The sequence below is a fragment of the Coturnix japonica genome, chromosome Z (genome assembly GCF_054131305.1).
Source record: "Coturnix japonica strain WE chromosome Z, WE-NBRP24, whole genome shotgun sequence".
NCBI classification, from domain to species: domain Eukaryota; kingdom Metazoa; phylum Chordata; class Aves; order Galliformes; family Phasianidae; genus Coturnix; species Coturnix japonica.
In genome coordinates this window covers 1,759,054-1,782,535 of record NC_140702.1, presented here as the reverse complement: position 1 = coordinate 1,782,535, position 23,482 = coordinate 1,759,054, and the positions used below count along the sequence as shown (strand labels likewise).

Sequence of the window (23,482 nt, the reverse complement as noted above, 5' to 3'; positions counted from 1 at the left end):
GGGAGGAGAGGGGAAGGGAAAGGGGAAGTCCACGGACCTCTAAAATAAGGCTTCTTAGCCTAAAGCTCAACAGCAAATAGCAGTCCACTTCCCCACATTGCTAGACTCCGAGCATTTAAAGAACATCAGATGACCTCATTATGAGCTCCAACATAGCCAAAGGAATTAATATATTCAAATATTCTCTTGAGCGATGATAAATATGGAGCACAACTTCAGACTTCTGCTGTTAAACTCTCACTTCTATCATAAACCAGGGTAAGAGTTCAACGCTGTTTTAGTTGGAGGACTCATATTTTAAATAACTCATCTCATTAAGGCTTGGATTCCCTACTACAATTAGCTAAATTCCAGTTTGGATCATGCTTCACCTTGGATCACTTAGGGCTTCAGACACTTAATGGAACTAACTCAGTTAAAAGTCAGGGGTAAAACAAAAACTCTCTTGGAATAGCAGAGAGATTTGCAATGGAGTAACTGAAGTAAGGATGGGAGACTGAAGGTGCTGGGGAAGACATCCAGGCTTTAGCTACAGGGCATGCATGCAGAATCACAATACAAAGGCCAGTCAGAGAAATCAGAGCTTCGTCAGAATTAATGGGGTTGTTTCTACATGCCCACCCTATCTGCCAGTGTAAACCCTTCCAGTGAAAAAAAGGAAAGCTACAGATGGGTGGGGAGAATTGTTGGTGAAATTATTTGTGATAATTTTTGCTAATAATATGCCCAAAATCCTGGAGCAAGACTTCAAGTTAAGCAACTCAGTCTGTGTAAGTAGACTTACAGAAGGGAACCATAAAGCTTATGGAAGGGAACTGTCAAGCTAATCCACAGCTAAAACAGAGTAGAGACGAATTGCAGGAGCTTGTTTAGTTTGCACAACTGTGAGCTTTAACCACTGCAGAGCTCCTAGTACAAAAGTCTGAACCAACAAATTTCACCACCCTGGGAGCTGATGGAGAAGAAGAAACAACTTAGGAGCACATAAAAGATGTGTCCCTAAGTGTATGAGCTCCATTATGTATGAGCACCTTCAAAGAGCCAACAGAGTCAATGATTTTATTGAAAGCATCAGATTTTATGACTCGCAGTAAGTGATCACCATAACTCACACTCACATCTCCTGCCTGTAGAGGAGATCCTCCTTGCATCTACAAAGATGCAAGAAGAAAAGAGGCAAAGAAGGGGTAAAAAAAATCCCATCTCACATTTGGGATGCTTAATTCCAGCCTTGAAGGCTGATCAGCCCACTTAACAGCTGTGCTCTTCAGAAGCAGTTGTTCCACAGCTATTTAGAGAGAAAGACAAGTTTTGTACATGGTTGTTAACGCAGAGAACAGCATAAACACACAAATGAACTCAGCTTTGCAGTGTTGTAATGGCTGATGAGGGAAGCCAAGGATCCTTCCACACTGTCAGCCTTCATTTCCAGAGACATACCTTTGGGGGTGATGCTAATGCTGCTCTTGTCATCTCTGGACTCACAGAAGTACTCTCCCTCATCCTCAGCCCGGATCCCTGTTATTGTCAGGGTTCTTCTGACACCTTCATCATCAATCTGGAAACATTTGCTGGGTTTGATCTCAACTGCATTCCTGCGCCACACCACCTTCCCTTTGACACGGCTCCCTTCCTCTTCCTCTAAGCCACATAAACAGCTGCTTAGTGCTCCCAAAGCGAATGCTCACTTGTTGTTTCCAACTTGAAGGTCACCTTCTGGCCAGCAGCCTCGCAGATGTATTCTCCAGCATCTTTCTTCTCCAGCTGCTCCACAACCAGACGCCGTGTTTTGCCCACAGATTCCATTCTGAACTTTCTGGAGGAGGCAAGCAGTCTTCCATCCTTGAACCATTTTACTTCGGTTGGATCCTGTGCTACTTCACAGCTGAGGGAGGCACTTGCTGCCTGGGCAGCACTCACCTCTTTCTGCACCTTCTCCTGGTTTATAAACACAGGTTTTGGCTCTGAGGGAAGAAAAGAAAAAGTATTGACTGAGGGACTGAAATGAGACCATCTTGCAGGTTTGTATGTACAGCTTGGAACCGGTTTAGGTTACCACTTGTGACCAAACTAATAGCCTTCACTAGAGAATATCAGCTCTTCTGTTAAAACAAAGTGTCAAATCTAGGCAAGAAAGAACCTAGGAACTGAAGGAACCAAGAGGGTCCTTGAACACCAGTCCCATGGTTGCAAGTCACTATACAAACAACTTAGTCAAATCTTTCGGTGAACAAGAATTACAGTTTGGGATCTCAGGCACAGGAGAGATTTGAATAATATCTTGAATATTGCTTCCATTGTACATATATCAGTAATTATTATTCTACAGACAGACTGAAACAGGTCTTTGTGCCATACTAAAACCAAATACTTTCTACAAACCCAGGCAATCAAGTATAGGGAAAAAACCTCAGCACAGACTACTGCAACTGGATCATTGTACAATAGAAACTAGATTTTACTTTACTGTTCTCTGCTGTATTTCAGACAACACCTGTCTTACCTGTGACATGAATCCTGAAGGTGAGTTTCTGGCCAGCAGCCTCGCAGCTGTACTCCCCTGCATCTTTCTTCTCCACCTGGCTCACCACCAGCCGACGCTGTTTGCCCTCTGACTCAGCCTTGAACTTCTTGCTCCAGGTGATCAGTTTCCCCTCCTTGTACCACTTCACCTCCGTCTTCTCCTTGGCCACCTCGCAGCTCAGCGTGGCATTTTCTGTTGGTGCAGCCTTCACCTCCTTCTGCACCTTCTGCTTGTTGATGAAAGCATCTTCTGCTTCTGCAGACTGGGAGAGCACTTAGGATGCACAGCTACATTCACACTGCCCAATGTGTTCAAAACCAAACACAAAATCCTGCTGATAATAACTTCATGTATGTTTGTCATTTTGGAATGGTCTCATTCATACTAAACTTGATCCAGATTAAATACATTCTGTCTATTAATTACCAATGACCCAACACTTCATCGTCCATTACTATGCTATATATATTCTTCATATCTTTAAATATCCTTCACATTCATATTATTAAATATTCTTCATACGTTCAATAGTTTGGAAAAATTAAGGTTTCTGAGCAAATATTTTCCTTATTTAAATTCAGAGCTGTTTCGAAAACAGCTCCTTGCAAGCTCCCCCCATAAGCAGATGGGAATCTACTAATGCAGCAGAGAAGGATGCATTACATGCATCTCTTGAGATCAATTTTAACTTAATTTCTCTGTGGTTCTTGCAGCTTTGCTTAAATTGTACCTAAAAAACTATTTTTAGAGGGGGGCAATATGATTACATTAATCAAAAATTGGATGCCAAAGCAAACACCAAATATAAGCATGTCGTGCTCAGTGATATACAGGTGTCAGGAATTACACTCTAGAAAAGCAGTGCTGATTTACATACTTCTTATTCAAAACTGAAATGCCATTTACACAGAACAATGTACTCATGCAGTATTGATATGACTCCTGATTAGGTGCTCATTTCTGTCCTTGTTAACAGGAGTACTTCTTTCACTGAATACCTACAAACCAGTCTCTGTTCTTTACCAAATCCTCAATATTGTAAATAAGGTTTAGATACTGAAACTCAGAGGCCACAGCTAATTCTCACTAGTAAAGAATATGACATCATGAAACAAGTTAACTGCACTTAACTTCAGCCACCTGAGAGTTAGGGTTGATCTTAGTTCCCATAGGAAAACATTCAAGCTTCAGTTTCCCAATGAGACTGAGGGATTTGAAGCTGTGCTGTACTGAGTGGTGACCTTCAGTGGAAGGCAGTGGGTGACTCACCTCACCCTACAGCAGATGGTGGAAGCTCGCTCCTCAGACTATACTGACTACAACTGACCATAATCCAGTTGCCCACAGTCAGGCATCATGGGCAATTCGACATGCTCTGTGCATCCAAGATGTCTTCAAGAGGCTGGGAAATCTATACAGCACTCTCAGGAGAGACTTCCCTTTCTAACACAGCAGCTGGACGCCAGCAGGGATCTGTAGAGAACTTCAGGTATAACTGGAAACCAAGTGGGACTCATGGGCCATTCTGTGATGAGAAACATCTCTCTCACCTGTTACATCGATCTTGAAGGTGAGTTTCTGGCCAGCAGCCTCGCAGCTGTACTCCCCTGCATCTTTCTTCTCCACCTGGCTCACCACCAGCCGACGCTGTTTGCCCTCTGACTCCACCTTGAACTTCTTGCTCCAGGTGATCAGTTTCCCCTCCTTGTACCACTTCACCTCCGTCTTCTCCTGGGCCACCTCGCAGCTCAGCGTGGCATTTTCTGTTGGTGCAGCCTTCACCTCCTTCTGCACCTTCTGCTTGATGATAAAGGCATCCTCTGCTTCTGGAACTGGAAAACATTGGGTAAAATAGACATTAGATATGAACAGCTTGTGACTGGAAGATATTTAAAGTTGCTTCTGTGTTGTATTGGGCCAATTCCCAGAGCAACACTGCTTCACAGTGTTTATCACACATTATAATGCATCCTCATTACAGTCCATATGGTCATCCCATCCCTCTGGGTAGTCTTTACTATCAGCTGGGACTCCTAATTTTCCGATTTCTTCGAATGAAGACAATGACAGATCTATATATATAGATATATATATACCACACCTACACCCCCAAATCTGCTACAACTCCATATTCCTCCCCATATTTGCCCCCGACAGCCCCCAGTAGCCCCATATCACCCTAAGGCCCCCACAACCCTCTATCTCTCCATACACCACCCCTTAAAGCTCCATACCTGCCCATATCCTCCAATAGCTCCCCACAACCCCTACACACCCTCACAGCCCCCTAGAGCCCCTAGTCCTCCTATGGCCCACCACAGCCCCATATCCCCCCTACAGTCCCCCTCAGCTCCTTTTACAGCCCCTGCACAGCTCTATAGAACAGTCTGATAGAACTACCTCTAGTAGAAGCAATCTCCACACAGAGATCCTTTCCCAGTGGCACTCAGCCCTTCAGTGGGGTCTAAGAGAGCTGCAGCCAGACTCAAACACAACTGCTCACACAGCTCAGCTGCCTTCACCTGTGCTCCTGACGCTGACACATTGCAGCCCCACATCCCCCTCTGCCCCCCCCACAACGGCCACTCCCGCGCACTGCGGCTCAGCCAATCGGAGCCGGCGGAGCTGCCGCTGCCCAATGGGAGGCCGGGGGAGGCCGGCGCTGGGACGGGGAGAGGAGAGAAGAGACAGAGGCAGCACTGAGGTGGGATGGGCTGATGGGGAGTGCGGGGAGGACAGGGGGGTGTGGGGCTGTGGGGGGGCAGAGGGGGATGTGGGGCTGCAATGTGTCAGCGTCAGGAGCACAGGTGAAGGCAGCTGAGCTGTGTGAGCAGTTGTGTTTGAGTCTGGCTGCAGCTCTCTTAGACCCCACTGAAGGGCTGAGTGCCACTGGGAAAGGATCTCTGTGTGGAGATTGCTTCTACTAGAGGTAGTTCTATCAGACTGTTATATAGAGCTGTGCAGGGAAGTTGTGGTGGGCCATAGGAGGACTAGGGGCTCTAGGGGGCTCTGAGGGTGTGTAGGGGTTGTGGGGAGCTATTGGAGGATATGGGCAGGTATGGGGCTTCAAGGGGTGGTGTATGGAGAGATAGAGGGTTGTGGGGGCCTGAGGGTGATATGGGGCTACTGGGGGCTGTTGGGGGCTGTGGGGAGGAATATGGAGTTCTATCATATTGTAGGCGTGAAGGTGTGGTATATATATGTACATCTATGGGCATATTGGTATGAAAAAGATAGATCCATGCGTGTTCTGGGCTGCACTGAAAAAGGGGTGGCCAGCAGGAGAGGGAGGTGATTGTCCCCTCCTGCTCAGCTCTTGTGAGGCCATATTTGCAGCACTGTGTCCAGGCCGGGGAAGGATGTGGAGCTGTTGGGGTGGGTCCAGAGGAGGAAAACTGTGATGATCAGAGGGCTGGAGCAGCTCTCCTATGAGGAAAGGTGGAGGGATCTGGGCTTGTTTAGCCTGGAGAAGAGAAGGCTGCGGGGAGACCTCATTGTGGCCTTTCAGTACTTGAAGGGAGCGTATAAACAGGAGGGGGAATGGCTGTTTATGAGGGTGGGCAGTGATAGGACAAGGGGGAATGGTTTTAAACTGAGACAGGGGAGGTTTAGGTTGGATCTTAGGAAAATGTTTTTTGCTCAGAGGGTGGTGATGCACTGGAACAGGTTACCCAAGGAGGCTGTGGATGCCCCATCCCTGCAGGCATTCAAGGCCAGGCTGGATGTGGCTCTGGGCAGCCTGGTCTGGTGGTTTGCAACCCTGCACATCGCAGGGGGTTGGAACTGGATGATCTTTGAGATCCTTTTCAACCCAGGCCATTCTATGACTGTACAGTTCCATACTGGAACAAATATAAAATGCTAACTATGGAAAACATGGAGTCAAACCTGTGTGATTTGTCCAGACCAGGAGGTGATTAGAAAACAATTTGTAAGCTACAAAGCTGCTTGCATGAATGGAAAAGAAAATAAAACTACAAGAAAAAGGGAAAGCCTTTCTTCCTGAAAATAGGAAGAATAATGGACCTGACATGAAATTTGGGTGAAGCTGCCTGATTTTATGAAGCTATTCCCATTATTTTCTTGGTGCTGTGTTTCCCAAATGAGTGGTTTCTGGCTGTGCTGCAGCACCAGTCTGCATGTGAACATCAACTCTATTCACCATCTGGGAAGATTAGGACTTCCCTTCTCCCACCAGCACCACTGAATTACAGTTACTCAGTGGTTAAACAAAGGAATCCTTAAAGAAGGGTTTACAGCTGTCGTGTTATCTGAAGTGCTTGGGGCATTCTGATGCTATTAAGCTCTATGTATTAACAAGTTCAAAAAGAAAAGGTAGGCATCTGATTGTTGTGCCAGTTTCTAAGTTATTTGGAAATCTGTACCACCCAACCACTCCTTCTATTTGATGGAGGTGACAAAGCTCAGTTTAATTTCTGACTGCTGTTTAAATTCTGAAGCTCGAGCTGGTTCCTGGAGCAGAAAAAGCTCGGAAGCTGTCCCTCCTACAAGCAGGCACCTCTGAGCAAAATATGACATCTCAATTTCTGATGGTAAGGTCAGGAGATCTGATTCCAGCGTCTAGCTTTCCGCTTCATGCTATGTTAGTGGGACCTTTGGCATCTAGCACTGACCAACAGCAACTGACAGGCTGGTAACTGTGCACCCCAAAGCAGTTATGTGTCTATTTATGTAATGAGGGAAAACTGTATCGCATTGAGATTTCTTATTTTTACTCTTTGCAGATCTAACTAGCTGCTGGAAGAATCCTGTATGCCATGTTCACACCATTTTGGATGAGTCTGTTGTTGGCATTTTAATACCATTGACCAGGCAGGCAATATGTATGGAGTATTTGGCTCTCTCTACAGTCATGAATGTTTGAGTATCTTCAACATGTGGCTCATTGCTTCCATTTCAGGCTGCCCAGAGAAGCTGTGGATGCCTGTCCTTGGTGTTGAAGGCGAGGCTGGATGGGTGATGGGCACCCTGAGCTGGTTAGTGGGCAGCCAGCCCATGGCAGGGTGTTTAGAACTGGATGATCTTGAAGGTTTCTTCCAACCCAAGCCCTTCCATGATCCTATGATTCTGTGATTTCATTCAGGTTTATGAAGATGAGATGAGTTCTCCTAAATGCGCTGTTCTCCATATGTTTATAATTGGAGTCTTAAATTATAACTGGGTGACTTAAACCAGACACCAAACATTCTGATGGCCAAAATTAAATGAAATCAATCCTTTACTGTGTCAGTAGTCTGTAACTAGAGCCCATCAGGTAATTCCCAGCCTCCTGCCTGTATCAGTGGCTGCACACAGTGAAAAAGTCTGATGGGATTTTAACCTCTAAAATGTTCCAAAGCAACCAGAGGGTGAATATATTCACTATGCAAATACCTGCAGGAATAAGCTTGTCATGTATGTCCTCAGGTAGCACAGTAGTTAATGGTGGGACTCAGTAGGTCATGCTGAAAGTTGAGTCTGCTGATCTTGAAGGTCTTTTCCAGCCTAAATGACCTTATTCTAATATTTCTGTATTTCTTTCTGTTCAGCTCCCAGAAAACCTCCCACCCAGCCCCCAGTTGACCCCGTGGTGAAAAATAAAACAGAAACCTCAGTGACGCTGGCATGGTCCCCTCCCAAGATGCACCACCCCATTCCAATCGATGGCTACATTGTGGAACCCAATAAACTAACTGGCTTCACCTGGGTGAGGTGCCACGAGTCTCATGTCCCCGTCCCAGAGTTCACGGTGAGCAATCTGTCTGAAGAGGCTGATGATCAGTTCCGAGTGTCTGCAGTCAATGCGCATGGACAGAGCCCGTCTCTGGAATTCCCAGGGAGCGTGCACCTTGGTAAGCACAAAAACCCCAAAGGAAATGGGTCAGTGTGTGCTGAGCAGCTGTGTTGGTTCCCTAAAGATGTTTCCTTTGACTGTAAGGATAGTAGTGCATTAACACACCAAAGGCTTTCCCTTATTCCTAGTTCTCCTATCTCCTGTCAACCTCCAGCTACCAATAAAGTGATACAAGTTATGTTTCTGTGACAGAGACATGAATATCCTTATCTTTTGATATCTCAAATGTGCAAGAGGCAGAACTTTCTGTAACAGATCTTAAGCACAGAAGTGCTTCTTCCAGCACTCATGCAAAGGGAGAAGTAGAAATGTACCTATGATTTAATCTTCCAACTCTAAATGAGATACCAGACTTGCATCTAAAGAGCATTAAGACATCCATGTTGTTCTTCCTCAGAACCAGTCCTGGCTGTGAAATCCCCCCTAACAGCTGGTGAAGCTGTACCTGGAGGGGATGCCATGTTTACTACTGATCTTACAACAATGTGTTGCAGCACTTGGTACCTCAGTGGTAAAGTCTTACAGGAAAGCGAGACCTGCATCATCAAGAGAACCCAAACTACTCACAGCCTAATCATAAAGAACGTCACCAAGAACGATGGTGGAGCAGAAGTGAAATTTGTTACCTAAAACGTTGATGTCAGCACCAAGATGAGAGTGAGAGGTATTTGCTTTGATCCTTCTCCTTTCCTCTTACAGTCAAGGCATAGTTGCTGTGATCTGATTAGAACTGGGGCTGCAGGCATTCACTGCCTGTACCAAATACCTGAAATTGCATCCCATGGACTGATGTGAGTCCTGGTAATGACCTAAACATGATAGCACTGAGTGTAGGGTAAGCCAATCTACCCAGCTGCTTGGTATCTGAACCAGATTGCTTCATGCCAGCTGATGAATGTCTGCAGTTCACAGCTATTGGCCAGTGCATTCAGTCAGCAGGTTTACCACTGTATCACCATAGAGCAGTTGCAGATGCAGTCGCTGTGTATGCAGTTGCATAGAGATGTTGCAGCAAACATTGACCACGTTAGCCTGATATCAATTGAACTAACGAGGCCTTTGCTCCTGACAGGTGCTGCAGTGAGATTTACCAATAAGAGCAAAGATGTAGAAAAGATCTCCGCTCGGCTGCGTGAGGAAGCCAAACTGCAGGCTGAGCTTTATGACACAGGCGCTACTGTGGAGTGGATGAAGGATGGGAAGGAGCTCAAGGCCAGTGAAAAATATGAACTGCACATTGTGGGGAAGAAACACACCCTGAAAATTCACAGCGTCTCAATGGATGATGCTGTAAGTTGTCAGTGCATCTGTGAGGGGGATAAAATGCATGAGTTTGCATGATGAGGCTCTTCATCATATTCTGCTGGCTTGTCACCCTTGTTGATCCATGGAGAAACAACAAAGCTCTAGAGTAGTGCACGCACTTTGGCATTGGAGAGCTTACTTAATTGCTTCTTCTCAAAGAACAAACTCCAGAGAGTCATGGAGACATCTCCAAACAGAATTGAATAATGGGACTAAATTGATGGAGAGCAGAACTTCCTGCCACGGCTTGTCAGCTAGTCTTAATTTTGGTTTTCTTCTCTCTGTCATGTTAGCATAATATTTCATACTGGCAGGTCTGCCCAAAGAATTAAATGAATTAGCTGATGGACGTTTCCATGTGCTTTGCACTGTAATGTGACTATCAAATGAGTAATCAATGCTGTTATTTTAAAATCTGTGTTGGCAAGCTGTAAGACAAACAGCTGCTGTTGGTAGCTTGGTTACTGCAGAATCAGCTTTTGTGTATCTCATAGATAGGGAAGAGACCCTTACGGGTCAGCTAGTTGGACTCCCTTGCAATGAACAGGGGCACCGCAGCTCCATCAGGTGCTCTGAGCCCTGTCCAGCCTGACTTTGAACATCCTCAGACTCACCAATCTTATACCCATGCCACACACTCACAGTATTTCACCATTCACAATGGCCACTTGTATCTTCTCTTGCTGTAAATCAGAGCGAGCTGGTAAATCATCTGCTGTGCGGGTCAGCTGTGTCTCTCCCATTGGCATCACGTGGCTGCTGGGAGGCTCTGAAGAGCTGCAGCCAGAGGTGTGTCACCCGCTGGGCCTCGTGCCCAAAGGAGCCCACAGGAAAGTGTTGTTGCAGTTTGTCATGCACTGCACTGCCATGAGACTTGATGTGCCAGGCATCCTCTGACACGTGAGCTCCTGCATCCAGGCAGGACATCTGAGACGTCTCCTTCAGCCTGACGTGGTTGCAGTTTCACACTGGTTTTACTAAGGAAGGAGAAGGCACGTGGATGAAACTCTTTTCCTGCTCTTCCTGGCATTAGCTCATAGTACAAGTAAAGCACTGTCAGGTCAAGCCTGGAGGAGTAATGCTTGTCACTGACCTGTTCCAGTTCAGGGTGGAGCTGGAGGGTAAAATAACACAAGAAATTGTCATTGAAATTCAATATCTGTGAAATTCAGCTGGCTGCATTCACAGAACCTGGCGTTAAGATCTGTTTTCTGGTTTCTATCTTGATCTTGTTATCCATAACCCAGTCCTCATTTATGAACTGAAGCTCTACTGAAACCTTTCACTGTGTATGTTCATGCTGCAGTGCAGTGCTTGTGACCTTTAACAGCACATTCATGTTCCTCTAATCACAGGATCCTTAAGGTTGATTGAGAGCCTCTAGTCCGACTGCTCACCCATCACCACCATGATGCTCACCATCAGCAGGCTAAAAACTCAGCAGAGATGATAGATCAAGCACAACACTGGATTAGGGATGGCTAGAGATTCCTAAGATATTGAAGGATTGCTTGCAGGTGGTGTTGGCTCAGGTATTCACCCTGCATCCCACCTCCTGTTCTGTTTGGTTGAGAATCAGGCATTCTGCAATTTCACTTTGTAATTCAAAGACCCTGGCTTTATCTGTTGAAAAACTGATCTAAAACAAGCCAAGAAGACTCCGTTGGAACTGGTGGATGCAAAACAAAGGCATCCCCAAAGGACAAGTTGCACTGTTTGATGAACATTATTGGATGAGAGCTAAGCTAAGATTTAAAAAGTTCTGGGGCTGTCTCTGAGCATCAAATCCAGAGGAAGCCTGCATGATTCCCTGAGAATGGATACCTCCTACTTTGGTGTAGGGTGAAGGGAACACTAGCAGTAACTCCTATCACAAAATGTCACGTGGCTCAGACAAAAATGCCATCAAGAGGGCTTAATTAGGAGCAACAAATGGTCACAAGATGGTCTTAGGGCAGGGAAGTAATCTATCTATGTGATATTGATTGATGCTGTTAGTTCTTAACAGCTTGACTCTAGAGGGACTGTTCTTCTTTGGTCACCTAGTTTTAAAAGAATAGATGGCTCCTGTCTATTACAATTTTTAACTCATTATTTGTTCACTGATGCCATAAATGTGCCTGGCATAGCAATTGGCCTTGGTATGTTCAGTGACTGAAAGCAACAGTTGTTGCTATAAGAAATGCAATACTAAGCTAGGTCTGCCTGTAGCTGACAGCCATCAGCTTGCTCCTCAGGCAGGTTGTGTCTGGATGGAATGAAGGGCATGAAATACTGATGTGCTCATCAAACGCTTCTTGTTAGCTTAGAGACAAGGTGTTGAATAGGTTTGTTCATGTATTGCAAACACGTTACTTAGCTGCCTTCATTTTAGCTTCAGAAGAACACGTGCAGAATACAGAATTGATTAAAAGAAATAAGAACTGTCTGCATAGAACTTACTCTTTCCTTACACAGGAGAATCAAGCAGACGTTTGTATGTGAGTACCTCCAGAGGTGAAACTCCATCACCCAAATGTAATGAGCAGAGACATTACAATCAGTTCTAACTGTATCTTCATGCTGTACTGAATAAGCCTGAGTCAGGATGTAAACCACTTTCTCTTTTTTTCTTCAGATGAAGCCATTGACTTTGTCAACAAGCCCAAAACGACTCCAGAAATATTAGTCAGTCCTTCTGAAGACCTGGAGCTGGTGTGTGAGGTGTCAGCTGCAAGCGGAGCTGTCGTATGGAAGAAAGATCAAACAGAGGTGAAGCAGGACCAGAGGACAACCATCATCTCCCAGGGGACGCACCGCAAGCTCATGGTCAAAAATGTGACCCTGAAAGACCAAGGGAGCTACAGCTGTGAAACAAAAGATGACAAAGCAACATTCCAAGTGAAAGTCAGAGGTGAGAAAATGCTTGGAATCCCAGAGATAAAGGAACGCTTCATTTTGTGTGTCTTGCATTTGGAGGATCAACTTGCCGCCCCTCTGGTGCAAAACATTTTGGTCAACTAGTGTCATAGCAACACTTTTCTACATGTGCTTTTCCATCCAGGAATGAATTACTGCAACAAACCATAGGCAAGGAGGGTAACTTGTGCAGCTCTTGTAGTCAGCTGATGTCTGCAGGGTTACAGTGCAAGAGCACACCAGGCATGCAAGGAGTGAGAAAAGGGGAGGTGTTTGAAGAGATCTGGTTACAAAATTTGAATGACACAATGAGGTGGAGAATGCCAATAATCAGACTCATAAATGACCTGGGTTGCAAAGGCCCACAGTGCTCATCCAGTTCCAGCCCCCTCCTATGTGCAGGGTTGCCAAGCAGCAGCCCAGGCTGCCCAGAACCACATCCAGCCTGGCCTTGAATGCCTGCAGGGATGGAGCATCCACAGTCTCCTTGGGCAGCCTGTTCTAGAGGGCCGTTCCCTTCTGATTTACTGGAAATGTAGAGAGACATGAGCAGAAAAAAAGAGAAGGGGGAGGTTCAGCTGTGCATGCAGGTGTTCTAAATCTCATGTCCAAATCTGCTATTAGACTGCAAAACGTTTAGCTTTATGATATGATATGGTATGATATGATATGGTATGATATGATATGGTATGATATGATATGGTATGATATGATATGGTATGATATGATTTGATATGATTTGATATGATTTGATATGATATGATATGATATGATATGATATGATATGATATGATATGATATGATATGATATGATATGCCTATCATTTCCCAAGGTGAGTCTACAAACAAGGACAAGGTAGACAAGGAGGTGAAGGCTGTACTGACCCAAAATGCCACGCTGAGCTGCGAGGAAGCCCAGGAGAAGGTGGAGGTGAAGTGGTACAAGGAGGGGAAACTGATCACCTGGAGCAAGAAGTTCAACGCTGAGTCAGAGGACAAACAGCGTCGGCTGGTGGTGAGCCAGGTGGAGAAGAAAGATGCAGGGGAGTACAGCTGCGAGGCTGCTGGCCAGAAACTCACCTTCAAGATTCATGTCACAGGTGAGAGAGATGTTTCTCATCACAGAATGGCCCATGAGTCCCACTTGGTTTCCAGTTATACCTGAAGTTCTCTAAAGATCCCTGCTGGCGTCCAGCTGCTGTGTTAGAAAGGGAAGGCTCTCCTAAGAGTGCCGTGTAGATTTCCCAGCCTCATGAAGACATCTTGGATGCACAGAGCATGTCGAATTGCCCAAGATGCCTGAACGTGGGGAACTGGATTATGGTCAGTTGTAGTCAGTATAGTCTGAGGAGTGAGCTGCCACCATCTGCTGTAGGGTGAGGTGAGTCACCCACTGCCTTCCACTGAAGGTCACCACTCAGCACAGCACAGCTTCAAATCCCTCAGTCTCATTGGGAAACTGAAGCTTGAATGTTTTCCTATGGGAACTAAGATCAACCCTAACTCTCAGGTGGCTGAAGTTAAGTGCAGTTAACTTGTTTCATGATGTCGTATTGTTTACTACTGAGAATTAGCTGTGGCCTCTGAGTTTCAGTATCTAAACCTTATTTACAATATTGAGGATTTGGTAAAGAAGTGAGATTGGTTTGTAGGTATTCAGTGAAAGAAGTACTCCTGTTGACAGGGACAGAAATGAACACCTTATCAGGAGTCATATCAATATTGCATGAGTACATTGTTCTGTGTAAATGACATTTCAGTTTTGAATAAGAAATATGTAAATCAGCACTGCTTTTCTAGAGTGTAATTCGTAACACCTGTATGTCACTGAGCACGACATGCTTATATTTGGTGTTTGCTTTGGCTTCCAAATTTTGATTAATGTAATCATATTGACCCCCTCTAAAAATAGTTTTTTTAGGAACAATTTAAGCAAAGCTCCAAGAACCACAGAGAAATTATGTTAAAATTGATCTCAAGTGGTGCATATAATGCATCCTTCTCTGCTGCATTAGTAGATTCCCATCTGCTTATGGGGGGAGATTGCAAGGAGCTGTTTTAGAAACAGCTCTGGGTTTAAATAAGGAAAATATTTCCTCACAAACCTTAATTTTTTCAAACTATTGAATGTAAGAAGAATATTTAATGATATGAATGTGAAGGATATTTAAAGATATGAAGAATATATTTAGCATAGTAATGGACGATGAAGTGTTGGGTCACTGGTAATTAATAGAGAGAACGTATTTAATCTGGATCATGTTTAGTATGAATGAGACCATTCCAAAATTACAAACATACATGAAGTTGTCACAAGCAGCATTTTGTGTTTGGTTTTGAACACATTGGACAGCGTGAATGTAGCTGTGCATCCTAAATGCTCTCCCAATCTGCAGAAGCAGAAGATGCTTTCATAAACAAGCAGAAGGTGCAGAAGGATGTGAAGGCTGCACCAACAGAAAATGCCACACTGAGCTGCGAGGTGGCCCAGGAGAAGACAGAGGTGAAGTGGTACAAGGAGGGGAAACTGATCACCTGGAGCAAGAAGTTCAAGGCTGAGTCAGAGGGCAAACAGCGTCGGCTGGTGATGAGCCAGGTGGAGAAGAAAGATGCAGGGATGTACAGCTGCGAGGCTGCTGGCCAGAAACTCACCTTCAAAGTCGATGTAACAGGTGAGAAAGGGTACTTTTTGACCTTTCTATTTCTAGAATAATTTCTCGAATATTTATAAAAATGATTATTCTTTTATAAGAATATTTCCTATTGGGTGTCATATTTTTGTAAACCATGACTGGTATTGTTCAGGTCTGCTGGGAAAATGGAGAAAATAGTTGTGAATATATTTCACTTTGTATCTCCTCCATAAAGCTTTAGAAAGTCTTTAGGACAGGCAGCTCCATCCTTTAAAAACTTGCAGAGTTTCCCATTGCTGTGGGAGCAGATCCATACACAGGAAGGTTGTACTTGTGCCTGTCTATCCCCACAGACTGGTACAACTGGAGAACTATGAAGTGCAGCTGATTCTAGGAATGATTTAGAAGAGGGGCATTGTGGTGAGCATTTGGGTGTCAGCCCAATGTCTGATCACTTTTTATTCATCTTGGAAGGTCTTGTCTCATGCTATGGGGAAGATATAACTGAAAGGTTTTCTGTAGATTAATGTTTCTGAGGCATCAAGTAGTTGGCAGCAAGGGGAAGAAAGTGGTGTGGTGAGTCATCCAAGATTCATTGCCATGTTGCGGCTCCAGAGTAGGAAAAACACTTTTGTTTTCTGACCTACTCTGCCTCCCAAGTGACCTGACTAATGTGCCTCCAGGACGATGAGGATATTCCACCATTTGGATGCAGTAGAGGGTTTTTAGAGTTAGGGTACTATGGTTAGGCTGTGGTAGGAATTGATGATCTTCAAGGTCTTTTCCAACCTGGGTAATTCTATGATTCTAATAATGTGAGATAAGCTTAGCTCTTCTCAGGATGGGATGGGAAATAGTGACAAAGTCCTGAACATGGAGTCCTGGTCCGTCACTCTTTGCAGTGAACAGAATGATCCAGTGCTAACAACAGAGGCAGCTACTGGGATCGAAAGAAATGAATGCTATGTGTCTCTGATGCAGCATGGTACATTTCCTGACGCTAAAATTTGTCAGTTTGCACTCAGCTTCAACAAAAATATTTCCTCCTTTGCAGCGAAGTGACTTTAAGAACCCCTCAGGTGATCTCCTACCTTGCTGCACAGAGATAGTTGCTTTGTCACAAAGAGATTACTAAAAGCTTCTTTAGGAAACAAAGCTTCATCAAACAGACAAGCAAATGAAAATCACCCTCCATGGCACAGTTTGCATGTTATCCCAGCAGCTTTAGGTGTGTTCTGCCAGATCAAAGAGATGGTTTTCCATTGTTCCTGTAAGGTGGAAGGGCAGTGGGCACATTCATATCTTGGACATAAATTATTTTCCCTTCTAAGAGCCAGAAGTGGTATTTACAAACAAGGAGAAGGTGCAGGAGGAGGTGAAGGCTGCACCAACAGAAAATGCCACGCTGAGCTGCGAGGTGGCCCAGGAGAAGATGGAGGTGAAGTGGTACAAGGAGGGGAAACTGATCACCTGGAGCAAGAAGTTCAAGGCTGAGTCAGAGGGCAAACAGCGTCGGCTGGTGGTGAGCCAGGTGGAGAAGAAAGATGCAGGGGAGTACAGCTGCGAGGCTGCTGGCCAGAAACTCACCTTCAGGATTCATGTCACAGGTGAGACAGGTGTTGTCTGAAATACAGCAGAGAACAGTAAAGTAAAATCTAGTTTCTATTATACAGTGATCCAGTTGCAGTAGTCTGTGCTGAGGTTTTTTCTCTAGAATTGATTGGCTGGCTTTGTAGAAAGTATTTGGTTTTAGTATGGCACAAAGACCTGTTTCAGTCTGTCTGTAGAATAATAATTACTGATATATGTACAGTGGAAGCAATATTCAAGGTATTATTCAAATCTCTCCTGTGCCTGAGATCCCAAACTGTAATTCTTGTTCACCGAAACATTTGACTAAGATAAGTATGTGCAGTGAGGCTGGAGTGCATGTTGTACGTGCAGCCTTTCATGGTAGGAGAAGCAGGAACTTCTCCTAGTAGTACACTGCCTTTTTACTATGCCTTTATGTTGGAGGCTGCATCTGGATAGGTGAGTCTGCTACTCCCAGTAAGAGACCTGGTAGAGCTGACTATTCCCAGAGCTCAAAGTAAAATAGATATCTGCAAATCACACACAAAGAACAAAGGACTGCGTTGGTGAGCATATTTCCTTTGTGCCTTTGACAGTCACAGTTGTGGCAATGGTAGAGGCCATGAGGAGTCTGTTCAGGAAGCCAGGAGTACTGTTCTGGGTCATGAAAAGGCAGCCAGTGGTTTGACTATCACATGTTTATGTGTTTTGATGTTTCACAGTGGGTCTTAAGTTAAAGGAACTCAGGTTTTGGCTGCCTGCAGGACAGATGTTCTTTTGGGTTCAATATGTTTGCATAGTGACTTGCAACCATGGGACTGGTCTTCAAGGACCCTCTTGGTTCCTTCTTGGTTCCTAGTTTCTTTCTTGCCTAGATTTGACACTGTGTTTCAACAGAAGAGCTGATATTCTCTAGTGAAGGCTATTAGTTTGGGCACAAGTGGTAACCTAAACCTGTTCCAAGCTGTACATACAGACCTGCAAGATGGTCTCATTTCAGTCCCTCAGTCAATACTTTTTCTTTTCTTCCCTCAGAGCCAAAACCTGTGTTTATAAACCAGGAGCAGGTGCAGAAAGAGGTGAGTGCTGCCCTGGCAGCAAGTGCCTCCCTCAGCTGTGAAGTAGCACAGGATCCAACCGAAGTAAAATGGTGCAAGGATGGAAGACTGCTTGCCTCCTCCAGAAAGTTCAGAATGGAATCTGTGGGCAAAACATGGCGTCTGGTTGTGGAGCAGCTGGAGAAGAAAGATGCTGGAGAATACATCTGCGAGGCTGCTGGCCAGAAGATGACCTTCAAGTTGGAAACAACTGGTGAGCATTCGCTTTGGGAGCACTAAGCAGCTGTTTATGTGGCTTATAGGAAGAGGAAGTGAGCCATACCGAAGGGAAGGTGGTGTGGTGCAGGAATGCAGTTGAGATCAAACCCAGCAAACGTTTCCAGATTGACGAGGAAGGGGTCAGAAGAACTCTGGCAATAAGAGGGATCTGGACTGAGGATGAGGGAGAGTACTTCTGTGAGTCCAGAGATGACAAGAGCAGCATTACCATCACCCCCAAAGGTATGTCTCTGGAAATGAAGGCTGACAGTGTGGAAGGATCCTTGGCTTCCCTCATCAGCCATTACAACACTGCAAAGCTGAGTTTATTTGTGTGTTTATGCTGTTCTCTGTGTTAACAACCAAGTACAAAACTTGTCTTTCTCTCTAAATAACTGTTGAACAGCTGCTTCTGAAGAGCACAGCAGTTAAGTGGGCAAATCAGCCTTCAAGTCTGGAATTAAGCATCCCAAATGTGAGATGGGATTTTTTTTACCCCTTCTTTGCCTCTTTTCTTCTTGCATCTTTGTAGATGCAAGGAGGATCTCCTCTACAGGCAGGAGATGTGAGTGTGAGTTATGGTGATCACTTACTGCAAGTCATAAAATCTGATGCTTCCAATAAAATCATTGACTCTGTTGGCTCTTTGAAGGTGCTCATACATAAAGGAGCTCATACACTTAGGGACACATCTTTTATGTGCTCCTAAGTGGTTTCTTCTTGTCCATCATCTCCCAGGGTGGTGAAATTTGTTGGTTCAGACTTTTGTACTAGGAGCTCAGCAGTGGTTAAAGCTCACACTTGTGCAAAGTAAACAAGCTCCTGCAATTTGTCTCTACTCTGTTTTAGCTGTGGATTAGCTTGACAGTTCCCTTCCATAAGCTTTATGGTTTCCTTCTGTAAGTCTACGTACACAGATTGAGTTGCTTAACTTGAAGTCTTGCTCCAGGATTTTGGGCATATTATTAGCAAAAAATATCACAAATAATTTCGCCAACAATTCTCCCCACCTATATGTAGCTTTCCTTTTTTTCACTGGAAGGATTTACACTGGCAGATAGGGTGGGCATGTAGAAACAACCCCATTAATTCTCATGACGCTCTTATTTTTCTGACTGGCCTTTGTTTTGTGATTCTGCGTGCATGCCCTGTAGCTAAAGCCTGGATGTCTTCCCCAACACCTTCAGTCTCCCATCCTTACTTAAGTTACTCCATTGCAAATCTCTCTGCTAGTACAAGAGAGTGTTTATTTTACCCCTGACTTTTAACTGAGTTAGTTCCATTAAGTGGCTGAAGCCCTAAGTGATCCAAGAATGAAAATTGCAATCTAAATTAGCGTCACTCAGAAGGACAAGGTCACATTTGAGTGTGAGCTGTCCAGGCCCAAGGTGGACATCAAGTGGTTCAAGGTATGGCATGTAATGGTATTTTCCTTTCTGACTTCTCTGGAAATGAATGAGAGCCTTTAATTTCACTTCCAAGGGATGCGAGTCTGAGCTTTTGCTTGATAGCTTTTGCACTGCTCTCTTTTCTTTATGCTCTTTTACTTGCCCAGATCAGCACTCTTTGTTATTATGTCCTGAGTTCATTTATCAAGTTGAAATGGAAGTTTGTTTTGTGTTTCTTGTGAACTCCTGAGGTCTTGCTGCACAAAATATTGTTGGTTGGAGTACAGTCTTGAGCTTCAACTCTAACACAGAAATTCTCAGCCAGGATTTTGTAGCCTTGTTGTGAACTGGGTTTTAGGGTGAAATCTCAGTTTTCTTTGCATGTGACAGTGTGAGAATTTGCTCTGGCACTTTGTGTACCTCCCCGGTGCTCAGCTGTTCCTTCCCTTACTTGGGGATAACGTCATTTATTCAAGGTGATGTCCAAACGGGCTTGTTAACAGTCCTCCGCAGTGCTTTAAGCTGTCATAGGTCAGCCAGAATTTCTGCATGTTCTATAGGCATTCCTCCATGTTGAAAACACTGCACTGTGCTTAAGCTTCAGCATATGTTCCAGTAAGCACAGTTCCATTAATTCTAGGGGAGTGGGTGAATTAAGCATAGATCTAAAGGCTCCCTTTGCTCAGTGCAGAGATGGAAGGACTAATGGAGATCTGACTTGACATTTTCCCTTCTAGGATGGGAAGGAGCTCCGTCAAAGTAAAAAAGTGGGCATTACTTCCCAGGGAAATAAGAGAAGTCTCATTATTCACAAGTGGTGAACTCTCATTTTCTCTCTCAGTCTGCAACCACGTTGGGTTGCTGTTTCAGTACTGGCTGTTTTATGCAGGAACTCTGCTCCTGAGGTTAATCCAACTTCTATCCAGGCCCTTCAGAAGGAAAGGGAAATAGCAGCACAGAACTATGGTCTGATCTGACATAAATAAGTGCAGACGTGGAGAGTTAAAAGGGATTGTGTGTTGTTCAAGGGATTTTGAAGCAAAAATGTCCTCTAGGTAAGATTTGAGGCTGACATTCCCCATACATTGTGGGCACACAAGCTAAGGAGAGACTAGTGATGAGCATGCAGAGAAGCCAATGGTTCAGACAGGTTTGTAGTTTGGAAAATAAAGATGAGGTGATTAGTGGTAACCAATATGGCTTCATCAAGGTCAAGCCATGGCTGACAAACGTGGTGGCCTTTCATGATTAAGTAACAGCATTGGTGGATAATGGGAGAGCAACTGACATCATCTACTTGGACTTGTGCAGAGCATTTGATCCCGTCCTGCATGACATCCTGGTCACCAAAGTGGAGAAAAATGGTTTTGATGGATGGACCAGTTGCAGGATAGGGAACTGTCTGGATGGTCACACTCAGAGAGTTGCAGTCAATAGCTCAGTGTCCAGGTGGAGGGTGGTGTTGGGACCAGTGTTCTTTAACATTTTTGTAGGCAACGTGGACAGTGGAATCAAATGCAGCTTCAGCAAGTTTGCAGATGACACCATCTGCAAGCATTTGGAGGTAACCAGCTGCAGTGAAGTGTGCAATTTCAGTGCCTATTTCTGATGGTGGCAATGAGTTGAGAAGTCACACTTAATTGACGGTGCCTGTTTCCATTCTGACAAAGGCTGTAGTTGCAGCTGACTTCCCGAGGCTGCCATACGTGGTGGTGACGCAGCCTTGGGCTTGTGCGTTTGCATGACTCCCACCTTTCCTTTCTGTGTCTTGCAGGTCAGCTGGTGCTGGAAGCGGCCGGTATCTGAGCAGGAATGAAGGTGAGTGCAGGAGCAGCTGCTGAGGGGAGGAAGGAAGTCCATGCTAATGAGCTCTGAAGCATCTGCAGGTACGGTACCAAAGGAGGCAGCAGTGATGCAGGGGGCTCCCCAGCAGGAAGCTGGCTGATCCAAATGCTTGCTGAGAGCTTGGAAGCCCAAACCCTTATGGTCTCTGTAAGGGTGGCTAATAAAAAGATGTTAACTAAGGTGGTGGTAAATAGTCAAAGGTTGTTAGCAAAGGAAAACTCACCAATGTCGATGTTTTGACCAGAACGCTGAGGCAGTCTCAACTGGGGAGCAATCTCCAAGAGATGCTGCCTCAGTGGTGGTCAGCCTTTAAATGAGGTCTCAGAGGAAGTGGAGTCGAGGTCCACCCCATCTGGGAGCACAGCTAGATTACTCTCACCTGTGCTCCCGCAGCTGACCCAACACTTGCCTCAGCTGATTAATCAGAGGTTCAAGCTGTGATTTCCCATACAGTCTCTAAGCTGAAGGCAGCATCTCCTTGATCTGATGGTGGTGTGCCTGAGTGAGGGAGTGATCCAAGCTGGATGCAGAAGAGTCATCTTAATTTCTCTGCTATTTTACTTCAGATGACACCTATTGGGTGTTGGTTTCTTAAAATTTGGATCTAGGAGGTGGCCTCTCCCTTTGCTGCTGGTGAAAGCACAGTAGTGCAGCAGGAGTAGAAGACAAAGAGGTTTTCTTCGTGACAGCAACACCGATTATTTGATTCAAATGTGGAACAGTGATGAAGATGGTGAAGAACAGATACACCTCAAAGACATGCTTGATCACATAAGGAATGAGCATGTGATCCAAGACAGTCAGTGTGGCTTTAGCAGGGGAAGGCCATGCCTAACTAATCAGGTGGTCTTCTATGATGGAGTGATGGCATTTGTGGACAAAAGGAAGGAAACTGATGTCATTGACCTGGACTTGAGCGAGATCTTTGACATGGCCCTCCACCACATCCTTATCTCTAAACTGGAGGGATGTGGATTTGACAGGTGGACCACCTGGTGGATAAGGGATTGGTTGAAAGGCCACAGACAGAGGGTGGTGATTCATGGTTCGCTGTCCAGGTGAAGGCTGATAACAAGTGGTGTCATCCAGGAGTCTGTCTTGGGACCAGTGCTTTTTTACATGGTTATCAGTGACACCAATGATGCAATGGAGTGCACCCTCTGCTGTTTGCTGAGTGGTGCGGCTGATGCAGTGGAAGGAAGGGATGCCATTCAGAGGGAGCTCAACCGAGAGGTTGGCCTAGGGGAATCTAATGAGGTGGAACACAGCAAAGTGCAAGGTTTTGCACTTGGGCTGGAGGAATCCCAGGCATTTCTACGGCCTGGGAGGAGCAGTCCTTAAGAGAAGCCCCGCAGAGAAGGACCTGGGGGTCCTGGTGGATGAAAAACAGAACGTGAGCCATCAGCGTGCTCTTGCAGCTCAGAGAGCAAATGGTCCCCTGGGCTCCATCAGAAGAGGGGATGGCCAGCAGGGACAGGGAGGTGATTGATCTTCATGATCCTTCAGGTCCCTTCCAACCCAGGCCATTCTATGATTCTGTGATTACACTCGCTGTCAGAAATAACGGCAGCTGTACAGAAGCTGGATATATTTTGGGACAGTTCTTGTAACCAGCTGATTTTAAGACCTTGCCCAAGTCGTGAGTCTTAATTGCATGTCAGAAGAAAGCTGGGAAAGTGGTTATTGCTCATTCTTTTTCATTTGCTGATTCTTTCTGTAGGGTTCCTTTTCCAAAGGAGATTCTGGTGATGGAAGCAGTTGAAGAAAGAACCAAAGCAGCTCTTGCCAAGAGTGCTTGAAGTCCCTGTGGAGAGAAGCAAAGAACTTGGGCTTCCTCTGGGATGCTCCCCACCATGTCTCAGGAAGGAGACCAACTGCTGTTCCACTTTCTGCTCTGTGTGTGGAAAGGTACGTCTGTGTTTCTTCTGCTTGTTTTTTCTTTCTTTTTCTGGCTTTGAAGGAGAAGGGGTGGAGCAAGGGGAGACCCACTGGTCATTTGTTACCTCAAGAACAGGATGGATTCTGCATTGACTGTGAAAAACCTGGGCTAGTAGCATGGGCATGTTTCAGGCTGGACTCTTCTTTTGCTGCTTGGTTTCCTTTTGGCTACAGGGAGACAGCTGTCTAAAGGTGTGTTTTCAAACCCA

The 23,482-nt window shown here is 45.1% G+C and overlaps 3 protein-coding genes across 3 annotated transcripts in view; all 3 read left to right on the top strand.

Annotated features, from left to right (window-relative positions):
- LOC107307464 (rho GTPase-activating protein 32-like) overlaps positions 1-23,482 on the top strand; it is a 173,932-nt gene that overhangs the window by 138,501 nt on the left and 11,949 nt on the right. The window lies entirely within an intron of this gene.
- Positions 9,351-13,913, top strand: LOC146753378 (obscurin-like protein 1). The gene is made up of 3 exons (XM_085529233.1): positions 9,351-9,363; positions 12,301-12,576; positions 13,415-13,913. Exons 1-3 carry the CDS (start codon positions 9,351-9,353, stop codon positions 13,744-13,746), a joined length of 621 nt encoding a protein of 206 aa, XP_085385359.1. The 3' UTR covers positions 13,747-13,913.
- On the top strand, positions 13,877-16,841 carry LOC146753377 (obscurin-like protein 1). Its single transcript, XM_085528087.1, has 3 exons — positions 13,877-13,904; positions 14,978-15,253; positions 16,546-16,841. The coding sequence occupies exons 1-3, from the start codon at positions 13,877-13,879 to the stop codon at positions 16,839-16,841; spliced, it is 600 nt and encodes a 199-aa protein (XP_085384213.1).